We start from the raw sequence: 22,582 nt of genomic DNA on the forward strand, positions 1-22,582 counted from the left end.
TTTTGTCTCACAATTGTCATGACCACCACCGAAAAGTTAAAAACTGTTGAGCCAGTGGGAAGGGAAAGTCATATGCCTATTAGCTCAGTATTTTCACAGGTGTTGTTTGCAGAAAATGTCATGCTGAACTTGAAGGGGGCACTCTGCTCTTTCTGAACAATGGATCTGGACTTTCTCCCTACCTCCTGGCCTGGCTGGTCTGAGCTCTGGGGTGGTTCCCCCCTCCAAGAGAAGACCCCTCTCACCTGCCTTCAACCACCATGACAGATAAACAGAGATGTGAGCCTCTTCATCAAGGAACCAAGACAAGAAATCCCCATGCAAGAAAACCCCCCTTGCACCTTCTTCCAGAGACTGGGACTGAACACCCGCTCCAGCTCGTGGGAGGTGTGCACGAAGAGGGGAAAGGCTACCCAGAATAAATGCACCTGCGAGCATTGGGCCATGAAAAAAATGACTAGGTGTATACCCCTCCCTTTTTCTGTTCTTTCCCCTTCTTGGAGACCTTTGTTTTGGCTCCCCTTCCCCCCAACAAAAAATAGTATAATTGGGGTGCAATTCAGCCATTCCTTTGAGATCTCCCCAGACGTGCCCCAGTGAGCTTCAACGGCTGGACCCCGAAGGACTAAAGCGGCACCACGTCTCGGTAGCTATACCCCCGCCCTGTCCTCCTTTCCTCCCTCTTCCCTTATCTTCTCCTTTTCTTCCCCAGATCCCCTCACCAACGCATATCAGTTGTGGTTACTTCGGTAAAACTGCATTTTGTTGATTTGTTACTGCAAATCCCCTGTGCCTTGCTGGTTATTTTTGCACCAAAAAATCATCACGTCACCCGTTCACTAGGACGGACCACGACACACCTCAATACCCCATTTCCACCAAATTCACACTAAAACTTTATGAAAAGGATGAAATTTGGGACCCCAAATTCCCCCTAGTTTGGGTCAAAATGGTGTTCAAAATCCAGGACAAACCTCCCTGCACCTTATCCCACTCAAGTTCCCCCAAATCCTCAATTCAGCCTCAAAAAAGAGGGGGGGAAATTTCCAAATTGTGGGCATGAAGAGGGCAAAAACTCTGAAATCTGGGGGGAAAGTGCACAAAAAGGGCAAACCCCTGAGATTTGAGGGGAAATGAACAAAAATTTTAAAAACTGGGCACAAAAACTGTTTCGATCCAACATTTATAAAGAAAAAGAACTAAAATTATGAAACTTGTGAAGGGAAAAGATGTGGAAGGGGCTAGCAGCGGGCCTGTTAGCTAAAGGAGCGAGAAGTAAGAAGAAGAAGAAGCTGATAAGGAGCTTTCTCCAAGGCCGTAACCAAGGAGATCGAGAGAAGGAAGATAAGAGCATTCTGCAGCTGGATGAAGCATTTTTAGAAAGTTAGGTGGAGTCAGAGTAACTTTTCACCAATGGCATGGTATTGAATTATTGTGGCCAATAGCTAAGGTAGAGGAAGGGTAAACAACTGGAAAGTGTATAAAAGATCAGCCATTTTCATTAATAAACTGTTGCCAAGTGTTACCAACTGAGACTGCTTGTGGTCTCTGCTTTATGTCGTGACCGCCTCGACTGCGACATTTTGGAGACGCCGACGTGATAAGAACATAGTCGGTGGGGGCCCATACAGGGTACTAGCAATTGGCAACTGTGACCCACTGGGACGTAGTGGGGGAGGCGGCGTTGGTGCAGCTGAGAGTGGCAGGTGGAAGCCACAGGGAGGTCCGGACCTGATTCCCTCCAATCAAGACACCTGGAAGTAGGTGAGCACCAACTAGTAATAATGGGACAAAATTTATCTAAAGAGGAAGAAAGTGTTCTGTCTACATGGAAAGTTTTGTTAAGAAATAAGGGAATTAATACGTCAGACTATGAGCTTCGTAATATATTGCTGTGGGCTAAATCACAGAATTTTGGCACTGATCCCAACACAGCATTTAGTGTTAAGGCATGGAACAAAGTCGGGGACAGACTTTGGCAAGTTATTCGAGCGGGAGATAAAACAGCTGTTGATTTAGCAGTAACCTGGAACTCGCTCTTTGAGGCTTTAAAGGAATGGAGAATAGAGAGAGAAACAGAGCAAGATGCGGATGAAGAGTCGGGGCTGATATCTGACGGGGGGGCTGAGGTAGAAGGGGGCTCTGATGGGGAACTTGGTGAAGAAAGTTCGGATGCCATGGGAGTTACCTGGCATGCTGCCAGAGCTTCTGGGAAAGCTGCCAAAGCTTCTGGGAAGGCTGCCAGAGCTTCTGGGCTGGGTGCCAAGGCTTCTGGGAAAGCTGCCAAAGCTTCTGGGAAAGCTGCCAAAGCTTCCGGGAAGGCTGCCAGAGCTTCTGGGCTGGGTGCCAAGGCTTCTGGGAAAGCTGCCAAAGCTTCTGGGAAAGCTGCCAAGGCTTCTGGGAAAGCTGCCAAAACTTCTGGGCAACCTGCCCTAGCCTCTTCTTATCAGACTCCTAAGCCTCCTTATCTCACACCTGCACAGCAGCTCGAGATGGTGCCTGTATATACTACACTGCTACGCCAGTTAGCTGAAATGTCTTTAGCAGAGAGAAAGGTCCAGCCATCTGCCCCCCCGCTTCCCTCCTCTCTGGTCCAGCCGTCTGCCCCCCCGCTCCCCTCTGAGATGCTTGAACAACCTGCAAGGCTGCATCCTCCTTTACCTGACAGTGACAGCAACAGCGAGTCAAGTGATGAGTCGCCCGCAGTAACACCTGAGTTGGGGCAAGGAGCTCTGGTCTCTTCATCTCCTAAGAGCTCTAGTCTTACTGCCCCATGGACTTTGCCTCCATGCCAAGTCACTGTGCTTCCTCGACACCCTGAGGAGTTTTGGGAATTTGTTAGGAGGAAAGCAGTTGAAGAAAAGAACTGGGACATCATAGAAAGGTTAGGTGCTCCAAGAGTACCTCAGGAGAACAGTGCCATTGCAAATGTTGCTTGTGATAACCCTATGGCTTTTCCAGTTTTCAAAGCAGCTCCTGGAACAGGACAGAACGACAGTCATCATGTCTTCGCCTGGAGGGTTGTGCAAGACCTCCAATCAAAAGTAGCTCAATATGGTATTAATTCCTCAGAGGTAATGCAATTAATACGTGTGATTAATGCAGATTTGCTTGCACCTTATGACATCACTCATCTTGCTACAATTCTATTTCAGCCAGTACAATATGGTGTATTTCAAGAAACTTGGAGGCGAGTGGCTGAGCGCACAGCTTTAACAAATATGCAGTTGCCTCAACACGACCCTCGTCATGCTGTGGGTGTTGATGCCCTAATGGGCTCTGGGCCTTTTGCTAATCCAGATTTACAGGCAAGGTGGGATCCTTCGATTTTGGCACAAGCTCAGCAAATTGGCATGAGTGCCTTAACTAAAACAATGGAAATGGCAGCTCCAAAACAGAAATATGTTACTATACAACAAGGAACAAGAGAACCATTTTTGCAGTTTGCTGAAAAACTTGCTGCCGCTATTGAGAAACAAGTAGATGATGAAACTTTGCGAGACAAATTGTGTGTACTATTGGCTAAAGAAAATGCAAACCCAGATTGCAGAAAGATTATTGATACTTTGCCTGGGGAACCCACCTTGTCTGAAATGGTTACTGCTTGCTCGAAAGTTGGTTCAGTCGAGCATAAAATGGCAGCTCTTGCTGCAGTGTTAAGACCTTCAGCGAAGTGTTATAATTGTGGACAACAAGGGCACATAAAGTCACAGTGTACTGTCCAGAAAACAACATTTAGGCCAAGTGCAAGCAGCGATGTTGTATGCCTCAACCTGTAAAGTTAGACATTGATGTTAAAACTGCTACTGATGTACAGAAATTGGTTGGTTTAATAGGTTGGATTCGATCATATTTAGGCATAACTAATCATCAGATGCAACCATTGTTTGATCTGCTGTCAGGCATCACTTCCTCCACTGATGAGAGGCAATTGACCTTAGTGGCAAAAAAGACCCTAGAAGAAGTTGAATTAGCCCTAGCACACAAATTTGTTAACAGGATAGATCCCTCTGTTGGTGTTCAATTGTTTATTTTGAAAGACCATGAAATACCATGTGGAATACTGTGTCAATGGAATGATAACTGGGAAGATCAGTTGCATATTCTGGAATGGATATTTTTATCTTTCAGATCTCGGAAAACAGCTCCAGGACTTTATGAGCTCTTTGCAGATATTATCATCAAGGGTCGCAGAACGTGCGGATGACACTGGCTAAGACCATATATCAGTACTTAAAGATGGATGAAGGAAGAATGGGAATTTTGTTGATGGCTGTGATTGTGATTTTGTGTGTCCCCTCTCTGCTTGGGTTTTTGCAAAGGGCCCTGCAAAAATCCATAGCAGCTGTATTTACAGGTCAAAAACAAAAAAGGGGGAATTGTGGAAGGGGCTAGCAGCGGGCCTGTTAGCTAAAGGAGCGAGAAGTAAGAAGAAGAAGAAGCTGATAAGGAGCTGTCTCCAAGGCCGTAACCAAGGAGATCGAGAGAAGGAAGATAAGAGCATTCTGCAGCTGGATGAAGCATTTTTAGAAAGTTAGGTGGAGTCAGAGTAACTTTTCACCAATGGCATGGTATTGAATTATTGTGGCCAATAGCTAAGGTAGAGGAAGGGTAAACAACTGGAAAGTGTATAAAAGATCAGCCATTTTCATTAATAAACTGTTGCCAAGTGTTACCAACTGAGACTGCTTGTGGTCTCTGCTTTATGTCGTGACCGCCTCGACTGCGACAAAAAGACATAAAATTGGGGAGGGTAAAGGGTAAAAAAATCTGAAATTTGGGCAAAAAACCCCTCCTCAATTTCTGTCTATCCCAAAGAATAAGGAAATCCAGTTAAAAACAGGGAATTAAGTCTCCCCACTGACCAGCCTGTCAACTCCAGAATTCCAGGGACTCTGCAGACACAGAGAGCACTTGTCCCCAAATTGCCCTTTTTATCCCCAAATGGGGCTCAACCACAGCCAAATCATGCAGATTTGGGCAGATTCAGCAAAATTTCAGGATGGAATGTGAGGAGGAGGGGCCAGGGAGGCATGACCCACAGTTCCAGAGAATTTGGGAACTGGCAGCTGGATCTTGTCACTGATAGGATGTCACAGAGTGGAACTCAAAAGAATTGCAATCCCCATGGTGCTGACTCCATTAAAAAGAATGAGGGATTTGTCTTTACAAACAGACTGTGGGTCTGCTGATGAACAAAAATGGATACTAAGAGATAAAAGAAACAATGGGAAGAACCATAAATTCCATAGGAATTCCACTGATTGACACAAGGAAACGAAATAGGGGGGGTATACATTGGAAGGGGGTCTGTATTAGGTGATTCAGGAAGACTGTGCCTCTCAAGCACCCCAGCCAGTGGGAAAAGAGAGAGGGAAATGCAGCCAGGAAATTAGGATAAAAAGGAGGCTGCATCCTCCAAAAATTTGGCAGACCCCAGGGGGAATGCCATTGACCTCTCCCTTTATCTGAATAAAGTTACAGGACTCCTCTGTCTCCTTCTTGGAAAAAAAAACTCTGTTGTTTGTGGGTTTATTCTCCTGACACTATGACCCTGGGGAGAGGATAAACCAAATCCAGATGTTTTTCCCAAAATTAATGGCCCAAGTCCCAGTGGGGAGCTCCAAGGAATAGGAAATTCTGGCCCAAATGACTGAAAAAGCTAAAGAAAACCAGCTGGAGCCAGGAGAGACAATGGTAAACAGGGAATTAAAGGGCCTTTGCCTTAAAATGAAGACATAAAAATGGGGAAACGCTGAACCCCACAGAGATCCTCAAAACTGTCCAGAGACAGAGACCCCACCCCCAAAGCCATCCAGGGACCTCCAAAACCACTTGGAGATCCCCCAAAACTACCCGGTGATCCCCTCAGCCCTCTGAACCTCCCAAACCACAGGGTCCCTCTGGGGAGATGGGGGTTCCTGGAAGAGTTCTGGGGCTCCTGATAAATGACACGAAAAAGAGAAATTTTCAGTTGCCCTGAAGATGCTGGATGGACCTTAAAGACAACTGGGAAAAAAGCTAAAATTATGTAAAGGTATGCCGAGAGAATTACAAGCACAGATGGAGCCAGCAGAAAATAGGTAATGAGGAATGTAGTGGTGTTTTTGTCAAGTTACATTATTGCAACCTTTTCTGGGGTTCAGGCTGACCCCAGCAGGCTGCAACGGGTGTCCAGATAACTCTGACCTGTTCAACACAGCTGTCCGAGCTCCCAAGCAGTTCTTAGCCGCAGGCAACCTTAGCAATCTTAAGAGATATCAGCTCTTTAGTGATTATCAGCTCATTGTGATTTCAGCTCTCAGCTTGCTAGGTGCCCAGGCAGGCAGACACAGGGAGAGAGAAGAGCTGTGTGGGGTTCCACAGGAGTGTCTTTTATTGATTCTTCTGTGAAAGTTCCTAGTGACAGCACTTCAGCCCGAGCTGGGTAAATGCAGCTCTTTATATAGGGTACAGGAGTTTCAGAAATTGTCCAATAGCAAGGGTTAAAGGAAAGTGACCTATAGTCTTAGAGATAAGCAAGGGGTCCAAAGGTGGAAGAGGGGGGCTTCTAGTCCAGTCACCATGACTTGGCATTTCCTATCTTAGGCTTCTGACTGCCAGGAAAATCTTGCAGGCTGTGGGCTGCTACATTGCAGAGGACCATTAACGGGACATCACGTTATGACCAATATGATCAAGTGAAACCAAATTATTACAAAAAGCAAGCCATATTTATACTATTCTCTGTTGTTCATACCTCAAGCTAATACATGATTGGTTAAATCCTTTTTACGCATGCATTTTAATATTTTTGGTTATTTTAGTTAGTCTTCCTTCTTCATGTGTCTTGCTGCGGTTTTCTTGTCTGCCTTTGCATCCTGAACTGCCTGCTTTTGAGCGTATTCTTTTCCTTCTGTGTCTTTCAAGGGCATGGTGACCTTACTCAGTTTCTATGAAGGCTGGATTGTGCATATGTTGCACATGTCCATTGTCCTGCAAAAAACTCTCACCACTACATTATGTAACAAGAAGTAACAGTGCATGCACAACGAAAACGTTCAAGGAAAGGTTGAAATAAACAAGGGCCAGGAGACTTCTTCTCCTGTTTAATGCCTTTATTAAAAGTGATCAGCTCAGGATTGGGTAGCTCGGCGGGGCTGCAGTCTCCCGTCGTCTCTCCCAAGGCGACTCAGAGGAGGAGGATATGCACAGCTCTGTCCACCAGGGGCAGAGCTGGGGATCAGATCCTCTTGGGAGCCTTTAGGGCTTGATCCCATAAGATGGTACCCCTCCCATTCCGTCAGCTTGGTCTCACTGCCGGGGTCAATTCCCATGGTCAGGGCGAGAGGGTCCGAAGGTGTTCCGGGTCTCTGCAGGCTCAGCACTCGGCTCCTCACGTCCAGACATCACTCCAGTCTCTCAACTCTTAGGTGGCCCATTGTTTTTGGGGTTTCTCCGTGGGTTTGGAGTCGGGGGTTCCACAAAGCATTCTGGTCTTGGGAGTCACTTTGCATAACCCCCCCCCACCCTCTCAGGTGTCTTCACTATTCTGGGAAAGGTACAACTTAGCCTTGGGAAGGTCCCCACCCATTACAGCCTCAGGAGAAGGGCCATTAACTCGCCCCAGCCAGGGCTTTTACTAATACAAAAACAACCATTAACGACAACGACCCGTGATTACAATAACAAAGGCAGCAGCCCAGCAGTAGTGGTAACTTTTTCTCACAGAAAAAAAATTAACTGAATTTTTGTTCATAACAAAGGTCACGTGTAATATGGAAGCATTACGTGAATATGACCACTAGAGACCTGTTCATGGCCCATACAGGACCATACCCTGTGGCAGTTTCACCGCACACATCAGATTAAAGGAGAAATCCTTCAGTGTGTCCTGCACAGATAAATAATGCCTGCTTTCTAATGCTTCAAATTGTGTTAGAAAGTTTATTTGCCAGCCAATTTTTCTATCATTCCCTTGGACGGGCTCACTGATCTAAGGGGAGCTGAGAGAGTCCTGTCAGGATCTGGGAGTCCCTGGGAAGGTTTGGAGTTTCTAGGCAAGATTTGGCAGGGTCCATGGGGGATATGGAGGGTCTCTGTCAGTGGGATCCCAGCTCTCTGCCACTTCAACCAACCCGAGGGCCTCCCGAACTACAAGGGGATCCCCTTGACCCTCCTGCACCAGTCCCTTCCAGGATGTCCAGAACCACACCAACCTCCCTCCACCCCAAGCTTTTCCCTGGGGATCCCAAACAATCTCTCTGAGATCCTCAAAACCACCCCAGTGAACCCCCAGAACTCCCTGGGCATCTCTCAGTGTCCCCAGACCCCCAAACCCCTCCAGGAATCCCCAAAGCCCTCCCAAGGACCCCTCCCCTCCCCTGCCTTCCCCCTCCCCCACTTCCCATTGGCTGCAGCGCCCGCCCGTCTCCGCCCTGAACCAATCATCGCCCAAGCTCGGAGCGCTGGGGCGAAACCAAATGGGAGCGCTGGGGTGATGGAGCGGGTCAGGCCTGAGGGCTCCGGAGACGACCGACGGAGGAATTTGCGGGGCTCGGGACGGTCCCGCGTCACTTCTCGCATACCTTCCGCAGAGGCTCAGCCTGGAGCAGCGAAGGGAGCATCCGGTGCAAAGAAGGTGGGAGAGCAGCCCGGCCTCAAGTGCCCCTCGGGATCCCCAAGTGCCCACTGAAGACTCCAGTCTGCTCCCCCGTTCCCTCAAGTGTTCCTTTAAGGACTCCAAGTGCTCCCCAGACCCCTGAGTGCCTGCCAATTCCCTCCCTTGTGCCCGTGTACCCCAAGAGCGCCTTGAGGACCCCCAACTACCCCACCCGATCGCAGGTGATGCCCTGGACCTGCCATTCTGCCCATAAGTGCATCCTGCAGCCCCTCAAACTCCTCCCGAGACCACCAGCCCTGGGGGGTCACTGCAGGGTCAGCATTTCGGGGGTCCTCGCCCCTCCCCAACACCCTCCTCCTGCCAGGCCATGCTCAGGCCCCGCCGCTGCAGGCTGTAAGGGGCAGAGCCAAACAGAGGCTTCGCCCCCCCGAAGCTCCACCCTCGATGATCCCCTTGTCCAATGGTGCTTGAGGTGACGCCAAGGGGAGGAGCCAGCACTGGACACGCCCCTGGTGGGCAGGGCCCTGCTGAGCTCTGCTGCTTCCCGGGGTTCCCTGCAGGGAGTGTCACACGGGAGGTCACCTGATACCCCCAGGACCCTGCAGGCGGCAGTGCCCAGGCAGTCACGTGACCCACCTGAGGCACTTCTGCAAGCACCAGCGGGCATCTTCCCCCCAAGCTGCCTCCCAGGAACCCTTGTGGCAGGATCCATGGTGGAGGCCACACGACTCCCACAAGACCCTCTGGCCAATGGGAAGCAGCTCTCTGGATACCCTGCAGGGGGCACTATGCTCACAGTCTCGCGACTCCCACCATGCCCCGTGGCAAATCAGCAGCAGCCGCTGTGCCCCTCTGCACCAGGGGCTGCCACCCAATGGGAAGCAAGACTCCCATGAGCCTTTGCTGCAGGAACCATTTTGGTGGTCACATGACGGCCTCAGGGCTCGGTGGTGTGCACCATGTTGGAAGCCACGCGGCTCCCAGGATGCCCTGCGGCCTGCAAGGGAGGCGCTTCCTGAGCCCCCGCACCAGGGAGGGCCCAGCTTCAGGACACGTGACCCCCGTGAGCCGCCCCCCCCCCCCCTTTTGTGGGTCAGAGGGGTCACTGATGGGCCTGGATGTGCCCTTCTGGGCTCATGTGGTAATTTGTGGGCCGGGGCGGTCACTTGTGGGGTGGGGGGGAAGTTGTGGGTCAGCAGTCACTCGAGGGGCTGAGGGGGCACTTGTGGGCTAGGGAAACACTTCTGGCAAAGGAAATCTCTTGTGGGGATGGGAGAACACTTGTGGGACTGCCACCCCCTGTGACATGCAGTCCCCCCAGGCCCTCTTGGGGACCTCCACCTCCTCTGGATGCTGTGATGCCACTGCCAGGCCGTAAGGGGACGCCTTTGGTAAGAGAACCCCACCCCCAAATTTCAGGCCGCTGCTACTGCGCCTCCCCCAGGTCCCTCTAACTCTCCCCATTTGCTCTCTCTTCCCTCTCCCAGGGCCATTGAGACACTCCTGGAATGCCCACCTGGGCATCCCCAGCCCATGGTGGGGCCAATAAAGCAATGACACCCCAAAACTGCACCTGGGAGGTGGGGAGACCCCCAAAACTCCCTCCCTTATCTCCCCCACCTTTGGGATTGCCCCCAATCTCCTCCCTCTCCAAATGTCCCCAAGAGCATTTGGGGGCTTCTGGGGGCTCAAAAGCGCCTGTTGGTGGGGCGCTGGGTGTCTCTAGGGGGTCCCTGAGGGTCTTTGGCATGTTTGGAGGGGCTCTGAGGCTGAGGAAGGTGTTATGAGTAGAAAAGTTGTCCATTTTTTTTTTAAGTTTGCAGAGTTAACAAGTTAAACCAAATCCTGCTAAGTTGGAGTTTTAACTATTTTTTATTAATAATTTCATGTTGTAATTACCTGTTGTTAATAGTTTTCCTTTAATTACCTGTTGTTGATGATTAGAAATCCCTCTTTGTCGGGTATCACCCTGCTGCTTCCTGGAAAATGGCACCCAGGACTGTGAGGAGGAAGTGACATCGGGGCTGGTATGCAAATCTGGAAACACCTCACCAAATCTAGCAGGAAAAACCCTTTTTCCCTTGGTTAGCCAATGTCCCAAGTACCTGACCTCGGCTTTTGTGAATTGCAACTTCAACTTCGACACCTTCAACCACTTTTCCCCTAAAAAGTTTAAAAGTTCAATGGTGCTCACCCTCATAACCTCCTCCCTTGGACCTGCAACCAACAAATCGTCTACATTTTGTAGCAATTTTGTCCCCTCCGTTGGTACAAAGTGACTCAGCACCTGCTCAAGTGCTTACCCAAATAAGTTTGGGGAATCAACGAAGCCCTGAAGCAACGATGTCCATCTGAACTGCTGCTTTCTGTTCGTCTCCGGGTCTTCCCACTGAAACACAAAATAATCTCTGCTGCCCTCTGCTAAAGGACAAGTCCAGAAAGCATCTTTCAAATCAATCACGCTGTACCACATGTCCTCGGGAGAAATGTTATTCAGCAAGGTGTAAGGTTTTGAGAACATGGGGAACAAAGTCTTAGTTCTCTGATTCACAGCCTTTAAATCTTGTACCAGCCTGTAGCTACCATCCGTCTTTTTCACAGCCAGAATTAGGGTGTTGTGTTGGGACATGCACGGCTCCAATGTTCCTTTCTTTATTAATTCATCAATCATCAGTTTCAATCCCTTCCTCCCCTCCATGGAGACGGGGTACTGTTTGACCCGAATGGGGTCTTCTGGTTTCTCAATTTTGACATGAATTGGCTCTATGTCCAACCTCCCAGCTTCCCCTTGGACATACCAAACCTTTGGATCGGTTTTCTTCTTGTCCTGGATGGTGAGTCTATACATCCTCACCCTGAGCCGGGAATTTTCCACTGCCAAACTGATTTCTATGGCTACCATCAAGTCTCACCCTAGTAAATTAAAATCCATGTCCCTTATCAATAGTATATTTCCTGTACATCTTTTGTTTTCTGTCTCTATTTCTACATCTTTTATGATCAGAACCTTGAAGGGTTCCCCTTTTGCCCCGATTACCATCACTGGGTCATGGCTCAGAGAGCACCCTTGCGGCAGCTGCTGCACTGGGGTTCGTACCACCCCAGAGTCTACTAAAAACCACATCTCTTGCCTGTGGGGTCCTATCCCTAATTTTATCAAGGGCTCCCTTGGTGTTCCGGACCCCAAACTGAAAAGCCCCTGACACCCCTAATCTTCTTGAAACATTGCCTGGTCCTTGCTTTGCTGGAACAATTCCTTCAGATGTGTCCCTTTTGCTTGCAGTAATAGCACTTGAAATCCTTCTTTTGGTTGTTCGGTCCTTTTCCTCTGGAAGGGTTTTGCTTCTTCACCAGTGCCGCTTTCACTGCGTCTCTGACCTGTTCCTGTTTCTGTGCTTCCCTTACTGCAGCTACCAATACCTTAGCTTGAATCTTCTGTTTTTCTTTGTTTCTTCTCATGTAGACCTTCTGGGCTTCCTGGAGCAATTCCTACAACCCCTTGTCCTGCCATCCGTCTATCTTTTCTAACTTTTTCTGTATGTCTTCCCAAGATTTTGCCACAAACTGAGTTTTCAACAAAACTGCCCTGATCGGAGAATCGGGATCTGTCCCCGAATACATTCTCAGGCTCTTTTGGAGCCTCTCCAACCACTCCGTGGGTGTCTCATCCTTTCCCTGGCATTCTCTGAGTACCTTACTCATGTTCTGCCCCTTGGGTACTGCCTCTCTGATATCGTGAATTATCATGTTCCTTAGGTTCATAATTTTCTGCCTCCCCTCCTCTGTCTGGGCACTCCAGGACGGTTTCTGGTTTGGCCACCTCTGATCCCTGCTTTCCCCATTGGGATTTCTCCATTCCTCAATCCTTGATTGCAGCTTGTCTGATCATCTCCCTCTCCTCATTGTTGAACAGCGACCTCAGGATTGTGTTGAGATCCTCATAGAAATAGGTGCTGGTCCCTAGAAATTCATCTAACCTTTCTGCCACCCCCAAAGGATCGTCTATCAATTTTCCCATCTCTTTCGTGAACGCCCTCACATCTCCGATATTGATTGGTGCACATACGAAGCCGATAACTCCTGGAGCCGTAGGCACTTCCCATAAAGGAAAGATGCCAGGCTTCTCCTTCTCATCCTGTCTCCCATGGTTGCCCTCCTCGTTTGTGGCCTTGTTCGATGGGCCAGGGGAGAGCTGACTTTGGGGAAAGTTACCTGTTTTTCTTCAGTCTTGGGGAGGGTTGGTGGCAGCAGCTGCTCACATGGGAGCAGAGTCCCCGCTGCCACTTGTTCACGTGGGAGGGAAGGCACCGCAGCCTGCTCCAGTGGGAACGGTGGTGCCGAGACCTGACCCAGTGTGATCGCCGCCTCGAGAGGCAACGCGGGCACCAGCGGTGCCTGGGCTTGTCCGGGCTGGGGAGGAGGGACAAGGTGGGAAGGAGGAAGATTGCCTAAGGGTTCCCATTCCTTTCCCCCGTTTGCTGCGTGTCTGAGAGCTCATACTGGATATAAACTCATACTAGCGTATCTCTGTATCTCCACATTTCGGCATACTCAATTTCCTTGAAATCCTGCGGGCGGCGATCAAATATGTGGTCGTAAAGGGACTCACAAGTCCATGCCTCAAAAATGCTGAACACCAGCCAGAGGATGTATTTTCCAATCTCCTTCCCTCCCCACATTTCCATGCAAAAATCTATCATTTTCTCCTTGGACCGCTCTCCGGGGTTGTTGTCCCAGTGTTCTAACATGGATCCCAATGGACTTTCCCTTGGAATTTCTGGCAGAACCTTCCTGGCACCCTGGGGAGATTTTTCCTGGAGCTTTTTCTAGAACCTGCTTTTTTCCCAGCCCCATTTTTCCAAAAATCCCGGCTGCGAATTTTCTCACCTGTCTCCTCCGGTTGGGACACTCAATGTGAGTCCTGAGTCTTTGTCTGATGTCGATTTCCTGAGCTTGCGAAATGCTGCCAGTGTCACTCAGTCACACAGACAACTGTTCTGCAGACTTTTCAACTGATCTCTGATTTTCTTACCTGTTTTCTCTGGACCAGAAGGCAGACGGACTCCCGGAATTTTCCAGGGCCATCTTTTTCCCTTTTTCTCACCCAACCATGACCGATTCCCCTCTGAACTCCCTACAAACCCTAGGTCCCACTTTAAGAAAAAGTGTCCACTTCCCCTTGACCGACTACGTCCCACGCGGGATGGTGGAAATGCGATCATGGGGTCCACACTCGCTTTGTGATAGAATCACGTCTCACACACACATTCGGTCACACCCCACTCAACCATGCCATACTCACAGTTCCTTTCCCACGTGGATTCTTTGTGCATGTCAATTTCTGAGTGGAAAAAGCACCTCTGTCTCAGAGATCCCCCCTGGATCTTGCTGAGTTTCTGAGAACTGGGCCTGTTTCTATCCCTCTTTGGCTCTGGTTTCGGGTTGGTTATTTTTGATTGGTCTCATGAACTCCCATGAGTTGGATTGCTGAAATCAGCAGGCACCTTCTGGCTGGGAAGGGCCCCCAAACCTCAAGTTCAAATCACGTCAGTTTTCACCAGATTGTTATAAATGATCAATTGTGAGCCAAATTATCAAAAATTTCAAAAAGATTTAATAATCTTTCTGCGCAACTGAATTTCGGTCTCCGAAACCACCATAGCCAAAGAGAGTGTCGAGGCCGGGGTCGGTGCTGGGTGAATACAGATCTGACCTCTATCACATCAGACCTCCCTCTGTTCACACATGCCGCTTCTTGCGGCTAGGTTTTATATAGTTTATAGTGCCTGAGGCAAAAGAGGCCCAATTTCTTTTTTAATTCTTCACATTCATTGTTGTTCTTTTCAATGTGCAGAGCTGGACAAAGATCCACTCCAGGTTCATTGTCAGCACTGATGGGCTCCAGGGAAGCCATGTATCCAGATAAATAAGTCTGGCGTCACTGGCTATCTTGATTGATGCAATGGGCAAGGCGAGGATCGCTCTTAGGCGGTTTCCAGTTTCAGAGGACTCAAGAAACCAGAGATCATTGCCCTGGGAGCATCTATTGTTACGCTAAAGTGCTGGATCGATCGCTATCTTATCTGTGTCCGGGAATTTGTTGGAATCTGAATAGCCGGGGTGGTCAGAGACACTTTTTGATTTTACAATCTTTTATAACATACATTATTTAATAGCATGAATTATTTCTACCATATATTACAATAGGGCATCTAGAAGAGGTCTGTGGGATTTTTGGGGGAGACTCTAGGAGTGCTGAGGAAAATCTGTGAAAGGTATTTAGCGTCCAGGTAGGGCTTTTGGGAGTCTTTAGCAGTCCGGGGTTGTGGGGGATATTTTGGGGGGCCAAGGACAGTATTGGGAGGTCTATGGGGACTAGGAAGTCTATAGGGGTGCCTCGGGATTTATTGGGAGCATTAGGGCGGGGAACCCCCAAACCCGTGGGAGTGGGGCTCACCTGTCTTCTTCACCTTCACACGGCCGACATGGCGGCAGGGGGTTCTGGTATCCCTATGCCCCTGAGGATGCTGGGGGGGGTTATGGGGGCGTCAGAAGCTCCCCCTAAGCCCCCAAAAATCCCTCATAGGATGCCGATAGAGCCGGGACTGCGGTTCCTGTCATGCCATGTGGCCCCTGAAGAGTCCCACCAGAGCCAGGACTGTCCCCTAAGTACCGTCCCAGCTGCTAGCCAAGTGCTTCCCTGAACATGAGTGTGCCCCAGGGCCCTGTAAGTACCCCAGTTTCCCTCTCCTGACCCCCAAGTGCCCCTCAGGGTCCCGAAGTCCCACCGACCCCTACTTGCCCCCAAAATGCCCCCTGTGTGTCCCCTCGGACTTCCAAATGCTCTCCAACTGCCGCCCCGCCCCCTAAGCGCTCCTGCAGATCCATTAATGATCCCACAAGCACCCCCAGCTGGCCTCCAAGCGCCCCTCGAGTGTCTCCTGGGAATTGGCGTGATGACAACAATGTAGAGAAAGACTCCGACTCTATCACAGTATCAGCAACACTTCAGCCTTTAATTAAAATTTGATCAAAACTGCAATTGCCTCTAATATTTTGTAGGTACAGCTGGAATTAGGTGGCCTGCACCTAAACCACTCTGGCTCACAAGTTCTAAGAGTGGCAGATCAGGTCTATTATGAAATTAGTTATTTATTGAATAGACAGGAGATAATAGACAAAAGGTCTTGAACAGAGTTACTTACTACACAGTATAAAACAGAAGAACTACTAGTAGATTACATGAAACAGCTCACAACATTAAGGTACCTATATCAAAGCTAGGAAAGAAATAGTACAGATTAGGAGTCAATGTAACTTACCACCAAACTGGCAAGAGTGTGCATAGAGTCCTTTCACTCAACCCTCAAGAAAGGAACCACAAAACCAGCATCCCAACTTTGCGGGGAAAGCCCCACACATTTCCAGGGAATGTGCAGAAACTTCTACTTTGTGAAAGTTTGGTGTAGCTTTAATAGATTGTGAAGCAAAGTGTCTGTCAGAAATTCCAGCTTATCTTTCCATAATCTTGCTTCCACAGCAAGATGTTTATTGTCAGCTACAAGTGCTGCTTCCATGGCACCCAAATAACCATGACACAAGTGGCCGTTAGTGATTTACTTCACCAATTAGCAAGCTCTTGAGGCAGGGAACACGTCCTACTACACTGGCCCCAGCTGGATTTAGTTCCATTCCCCACCACACTCTGGGCTTGGGCATCAGCCAGTTTTTCATCCAGCAAACAGCTGCCCTGTCCAATCCATGAGCAGCCAGGTTCTCCAGTGTCAAAGGCTTTACTGCTGTCTATAAATATCCATCCACGGCCCTTCCCTCATCTGCTGAGTGGGTCATTCTGCCACCGCCTGCAGACCCTTGGCCTGGGCGGGAACAACCTGCGGCACTGGGCAGCCGTGGCATTCCAGGGCCTCCCGCGGCTTTGCCGGCTTTCCCTGGCCCGCAGCCGCTGCTGGAGGTGAGCGTGGCCACACTGCAGCCGGTGCAGGTGACCCTGGGCATGCTGGAGCTGCTGCCAATGTGCTGCGCTGCCTGAGCCCACACCCGCGTCAGCTGCCGCCTTTCCGCTTCCTGCACAGCCTCTGGGAGCTGAAGCTGCAGGCACAGCAGCCACAGGGGATGCGTGTGGTCCCACAACGCTTCTTCCAGGGCCTCAGTGCCTTGCGCTCGCTCTGCCTGTCACAGAACTCGCTCTCGGCCATCCCTGCCGATGTCTTCGGTGACCTGGCATAGCTGGAGTGTTGCAGCCTGAATAGCTGCTAGGAAAGCCCAGGGTAAAGAAGCAAAAATGGGCTGTGCATGGTATCCACAGATGTTTAATTCAGCCACGCAGTAACATGTTCAGGTCCCAGGCACACACACATGGAGGGTCCAGGTTTCTTTCTCCCCAGGGGCCCGGGGTCACTCTGGTCTCGAGGCAGTACAAAGAGAAGGGCCAATCAGGGAATAGGGAGGGAGTGCCTCAGGGGCACGGGGGAAGGAAGGAGCCAATGGGGTCTTATCGGCTTTTTGAGGGAAGCTTCTTGTGTTTCCCCAACCATCGGGATGCCCCCCAAATCCTCCACAGTGCAGTACCTGACACTGGCTGGCAGCAGCGGCAGGATGGGCCGCCTGCCTGCTGGCATCTTCAAGAACCTGAGCCAACTGCACAACTTGAACCTGTTGAGTGCAGGATTGCGCAGTCTTGGCCCTGAGGTGTTCGGCAACCTGACACAACTGAAGGAGCTGCACCTGGCCAAGAATGAGCTGCCTGCATTGGATGTTACTCTGGCCATGGATTTGCTCCTTTAAAATGTTTTACTTTCCACAGGTTGTCTGGGCTGTGTTACACAAGAGGTCATTGTTTCACCTTTTATAATTCAGAGATTATGATGATGCTACTTATTAATCTCCCTTGCAGCACATGTGCAAGGCAGATACTTCGCTCTCCAGACTTTGACTTGTGCATAATTTACCCCTTACTTGCTCATAATTTTCCTTTGCTGGGCTACTCCCAGTGAACATCACCAAATACCATAAGACCAGTCCTGACTCCCCAAATTAAAATTAAACTGTGAATGTTATTTTCCTCAAGGATTTTAAGGTTTATAAATCCCCTGTTCTGAAGTGATATGGGGTATGGCAAGCAAGACCTAAAGGATTTAGAGATAAAGGCAGCATTTTTCATTTTTTTAAAATGAAAAATAAAATATTTTCACTCAGACATGACAGGCTCTCCCTGCTGCTGCAGGGTTTGGGGAGGGAATGTGGGAACGTCCAGCAGGTCCTGACACCTCATTTTTCCTTAAGTGAAGATTCTGAAATGGCAAAGGAAAAGTATCCGGAAACTTTAGAAGCTGAGAAAAACTACCCAAATACTGGTTGCTGAGGCTCTTGCCTGTATTTTGGGTAGTGAAAGAAGAGCTGGGGTTGGAAGGGCCTCTGGAGATCAACCAAAAAATTATCCTGGTCTGGCACAGTCACCTCACCTCAGAATATTTGGGGTTTGGGAGGTGAAACCTAATTTGTGTCCCTGAAGGGATGGATGGAGTTTTCTCCAGGTTTGAGTTTAAAGGAAACAGAACTATGAGTGTTTGTGAAAAACATGTTCACTCTCTTGTGAAAATTTTAAAAGTTTAATAAAGGACAATAGGAGACAAGGACCATAAAGCAAAGGTTATTACGGCCGGGTGCATCTTGGCACTCAGCCAAGACCACAGTGTCACCTTCAGGGAAACCCCTAAGTACCTTTTCCTTTACATCAGCCCATTGCATGTTCATAGACTCTTACATATATCCATAAATTAGTTTACATTTTCCAGGAACTATTTTACATGACCTCTCCTTTGGTCCACCTTTTTCAAGCATGCATGTTTCCTGGCTGTGGTTTTGACTCCTTCTCCTATTTGTTTGGGCCTTGGTCCATGCTTTCTTCAGGTGGTGAGTGCTGATATTTGGCATATCTGTAGCAGGTGTCCTCATCCTGTGTTTATTGGATGTTATTCCATCCAAGCAGGCATTTTAACACAAGCATAGCTATTTCACTACTGTTTCTAAGCTTAATTGATAGTAGAAATACAAACAATATCTTTATAACAATATATCACACATATAAAATCCATTTTAATATTTGCAAAAAGCTAATATTATAATATGTATCTATAACAGTGTTGCACTGCTCTCAGCTGGTTTTTGTTCTCTCAGCCCTGTGGGATGTGGCAGAACAGGTGAGGTTCTTCCCTGCCCACCTCTCCCTCAGCCCACCTGCTGAGTCCTTCTGAAAGGCTGCCAAGGGAGCAACCTACTTCGCTCTCCTCATCCATCCAAGAACTCTTCCATCATGGAAGGCAATTAGATTGGTTCTGTGATGTAATTTTATGGAGTCCAGTGGGGAACCTTCTCCCTGCCATCCTCCTGGTTTATCTCATGTGCCTCTTCCTGCTTTATTCTCTATTGCTCTGTCCTGCTCCCCGTGCTGTGAGTGTCAGGTGGGGGCTGGGGAAGTTGGCAGGAGACAAAGACCACTCACCCCAGAAGTGGCTGCCAGAACTCAGGCTAGCTCTTAGAATTCCAGTGCCACGCCAGGAGTGGGGAACTGCCTTGGTATGGGGATTTAGCAGAAGCAGAACCTTTATAGCCACTTGCTCTAAAGTGGCAGACACAAACCATGACAGGGAGCAGGCAGAAGAGAAAGGAGGAGGCTCTCCATATTGAGGTTCCACAAGGAACAGTTTATTCCTGATGAAAGGAGTGGGACAAAGAGCCCCTAGCTCCATTGTGCCAGGGGTTTTGTACAAATACAAGTCAGGGGGAGGATACAAACAGCTAACCAACAGGGAATCCCCATGGGATGAGTGAGGGGATTATGTGGAGTGTCCTGGGCCAACTGGGGTACAAGGGTGGAGAGCATGGGGAGCATGGGTCACATGAGCCAATGGGGCTTGGAGGAGTAGGGGAATTCCAAAGGGGTGTTGCAGGACAGGGATTGGCCTGAGGTTTAAGTGGCAAGGGAGGTTCAGGAATTAAGTGCTGGGTTGCCTTGACAGGCAGGGAAAGAGCTGGAACAAAGGGTGGGGAATGGCATGAAGGACAGCTTTGAGAGAGGATAAAATCCAGGGGTAAACCAACTTGGGGAGAACATGGGGGTAAAACAGAACAAACCACTTAACAAGGAATCAATAAAATAAATTCAAACTGCAACAACCCCAATGTTCTTGTGGCAACAGAGAGCTTTTATTTCCCAAGCCCTTGCTTATATAGGGCAATTGAAAAATCCCATTTGGATACTTTCATAGGTCCGAACTCTACTCCCCTTCAGGTCCTGGCCAAGGAAATGCCTGCCGCCTTGGGAGAGATGTGACTGGGCGAGGCCCCCATCAGTCAAACCAGGGGCTGGTTGGTTTGTCTATCACAAACCAACTAAAATATGGTGACACTGTGCTATCATTCATCCCTGTGCCATATCTCCTCTCCGTATCCCTCTGTCCTGCTCCCTGTGCTATCATTCCTCCCTGTAACTAGCAGAACTTTCTTTTCCCCAATTGTCTGTATGCCATAATCACTTGCGAGTTGCTCCTGCTTTCACAGAATCAGAAAATCAGTTTGGTTGGAAGGGGCCAGCGGATCATCTGGTTCAACCTTCCTGCTCAGGCAGGATCATCCGGGGCACATGGCACAGGATTGTGTCCAGACCTACAGTGCCCTGTAGATCCAGATGAGGTTCAGTGTACACAAACCATGTGATGCAAGTTCCTACTGAGGTGCCATCACCATATACCAACTCATTGGCAGTGATGTCATGGAAAGGAGAACACAGAGTCGATAATTTGGTTACCAAATTCTCACAATATGAAGAAAGTATCTTTTTCCCCCTATGGGCTTGCATCTTGTCTGTGGAAAAGACCTCCAGCAACTGAAAGAAGTGCCCTATGCTCCACTAGCATAGACTGGACTCTATAGGGGGCAAGTGCCCCCTGCTCAAGAGAGAGGGGCACACCACAAGGTAACCTGTGGTTTTACTTGCCTGACCATGGTGAAGACATATGGAAGTGGGATGTAAAACCCACCTCTGCCTTGGCAGCACAGGTATGTGAGTTGAGAGGAAAAATTAACCACCACAGAAAACTCTTCAAGGAAGAATGCCACTCAGTTTCCACTGGGCAAGTCTTCAGGTGGAATTGAAGGGCTGATGTGACTTCTGACCCTCTGGAAGGGACCTCCAGATCATATTTACAAGAAGCAAGCAATAAGTACCATAATCAGAGCTAGAGGGGCCCTAGCTTCAGCCAGGTGTGGAAAAAGGACAGTGGAGTCAGTTGGATTGTGTGGATCCATAGCCTGGCACAGCAGAGCCACAGGAGCACAAGGCTTTAGTTGACACAGGTGCACAATGCACCCTGATGCCATCATTCAGGGGGAGAATCCATCTCTGTTTCTGGGATGACAGGGGGATCCCAACAGGGACTATACTGGAAGCTGAAGTGGTCCTGACTGGGCACTAGTGGCAGAAAAATGCCATTGTCGCTGGCCTAGAGGCTTCATGTATCCTTGGCACAGATCACCTCAGAAGAGGTATTTCAAGGACCCAAAAGGACACCATTGGGCTTTGGGAGAGCTGCTGTGGAAACAGAAGAAATTAAGACAGCTGAATCCCTTGCTGGTCTTTCAGGGGACCCTTCTGCTGTGGGACTGCTGAGGTAGCTGAAGAACAGCAGGTACTGGTGTCCAGCACAACAGTGTCCCATTGGCAACATGGCACCAACTGGACTTCAGCACCCATGGCACGGACAGGAAAACCAGGAAAAGCAGGTACTGCCTGACTCACCTGATCTCCTGCTGTGCCCCAGGTGACCCCGGTGGGTGTTGGACATGTGTGGATGTGTCTGCCTGCAGCTCAGCAAAACCTTTGGCACTGCCTCCATCTCCCTGCCTCTCCTGGAGCACCTGCAGCTCACAGCTGGGACAGGTGTCTCTCTCTGGGAACACCTGACTGATGGCCAGGCCAAGGAGGAGTGGGAATGGGGCCACAGCCAGCTGGGGCTGGGCACTGCTGGGTTTCCAGGGCTCAGTGTTGGGGCCAGTCCTATTCAACATCTGGCCTGGGTGGACAACTAGGGGCAACTGGGAGGCTTGATGGGGTCAAATAAGGAGTGTGGTGGCCCACTGGGAAGACTGGAAGTTAGCTGGAGGTCTGGAAGGCAATGCCCTCAAGAGACCCCAAAGCCCACCTGGGCCACCATGGGTTCACTAACGAATGCCCCAATAGCCTTTTCCCAATAGATTTCATGGACAGTTGTAATCCTTGACTGACCTCCACTTGGTACTGGGAGGCACAGGGAGCTACTCGGACCATGTTGGGAGACAACTGAAGACACACTGGGAGCAAAGGGGAGATGCTGGAACCATGTTGGGGGTACTGGGACCATAACTGGGGCAACTAGGATCATACAGGAGGGGACAACTGGAACCACGCTGGGTTCATACTGGGAGTGTCTGGAACCACACTGACTGGGGGCAACTGGTATCATACTGGGAGTGACTGGGATCATAGTGGGATCATTCTAGTAGTGACAGGAATTGATTGGGACTGTTGGGGGTGTGACAGGGATCATACTGAGTCGTTGTGATCATATTGGACTCACACTGGGAGTGACTGGAAAGCACTAAAATCATACTGCAGGGGACTGGAATCATACTGGGATAATTCTGGGAGTAAATGGAACCATGCAGATGACCGAGAGCAACGGGAACCACATGAGAGTGACTGGGATCACAGAGGACGATTACACGACGATTACAGAGCCCGTACTGGCACCGCACGGGGACGGCACTGAGACTACCCGGCAGCACCGAGGCGCGGGGTACCTGGGGGTGGGGCCATGCAGAGTTATGCTAATGAGCCCTCGGCGGGCGGAGTCCGGCGCGGCACCGGGCGGTCGCGCGCCCCGATTGGCGCGCGGAGGGAAGTGACGTCACGAGCGGCGCGGC

The 22,582-nt window shown here is 49.6% G+C and overlaps 1 protein-coding gene across 1 annotated transcript; it reads left to right on the top strand.

Moving 5' to 3' along the window:
* The first annotated feature begins 2,441 nt into the window (after window positions 1-2,441).
* Window positions 2,442-10,098, top strand: LOC131559647 (endogenous retrovirus group K member 8 Gag polyprotein-like). The gene is made up of 5 exons (XM_058808063.1): window positions 2,442-3,074; window positions 3,156-3,614; window positions 8,400-8,476; window positions 8,718-8,823; window positions 10,090-10,098. Exons 1-5 carry the CDS (start codon window positions 2,493-2,495, stop codon window positions 10,096-10,098), a joined length of 1,233 nt encoding a protein of 410 aa, XP_058664046.1. The 5' UTR covers window positions 2,442-2,492.
* The last annotated feature ends 12,484 nt before the right edge of the window (window positions 10,099-22,582 follow it).

The sequence above is a fragment of the Ammospiza caudacuta genome, chromosome 7, assembly GCF_027887145.1.
Source record: "Ammospiza caudacuta isolate bAmmCau1 chromosome 7, bAmmCau1.pri, whole genome shotgun sequence".
Classification (NCBI taxonomy): Eukaryota; Metazoa; Chordata; class Aves; order Passeriformes; family Passerellidae; genus Ammospiza; species Ammospiza caudacuta.

What these genes read in the sequence shown, in the direction of transcription:
- LOC131559647 (XM_058808063.1), top strand. Translation starts at nt 2,493, where the DNA reads ATGGTGCCTGTATATACTACACTGCTACGCCAGTTAGCTGAAATGTCT. An exon ending in TGGTTACTGCTTGCTCGAAA is followed by an intron (nt 3,615 to 8,399) that starts GTTGGTTCAGTC and finishes CATTGGCTGCAG; the next exon opens with CGCCCGCCCGTCTCCGCCCT. An exon ending in AACCAAATGGGAGCGCTGGG is followed by an intron (nt 8,477 to 8,717) that starts GTGATGGAGCGG and finishes TGTTCCTTTAAG; the next exon opens with GACTCCAAGTGCTCCCCAGA.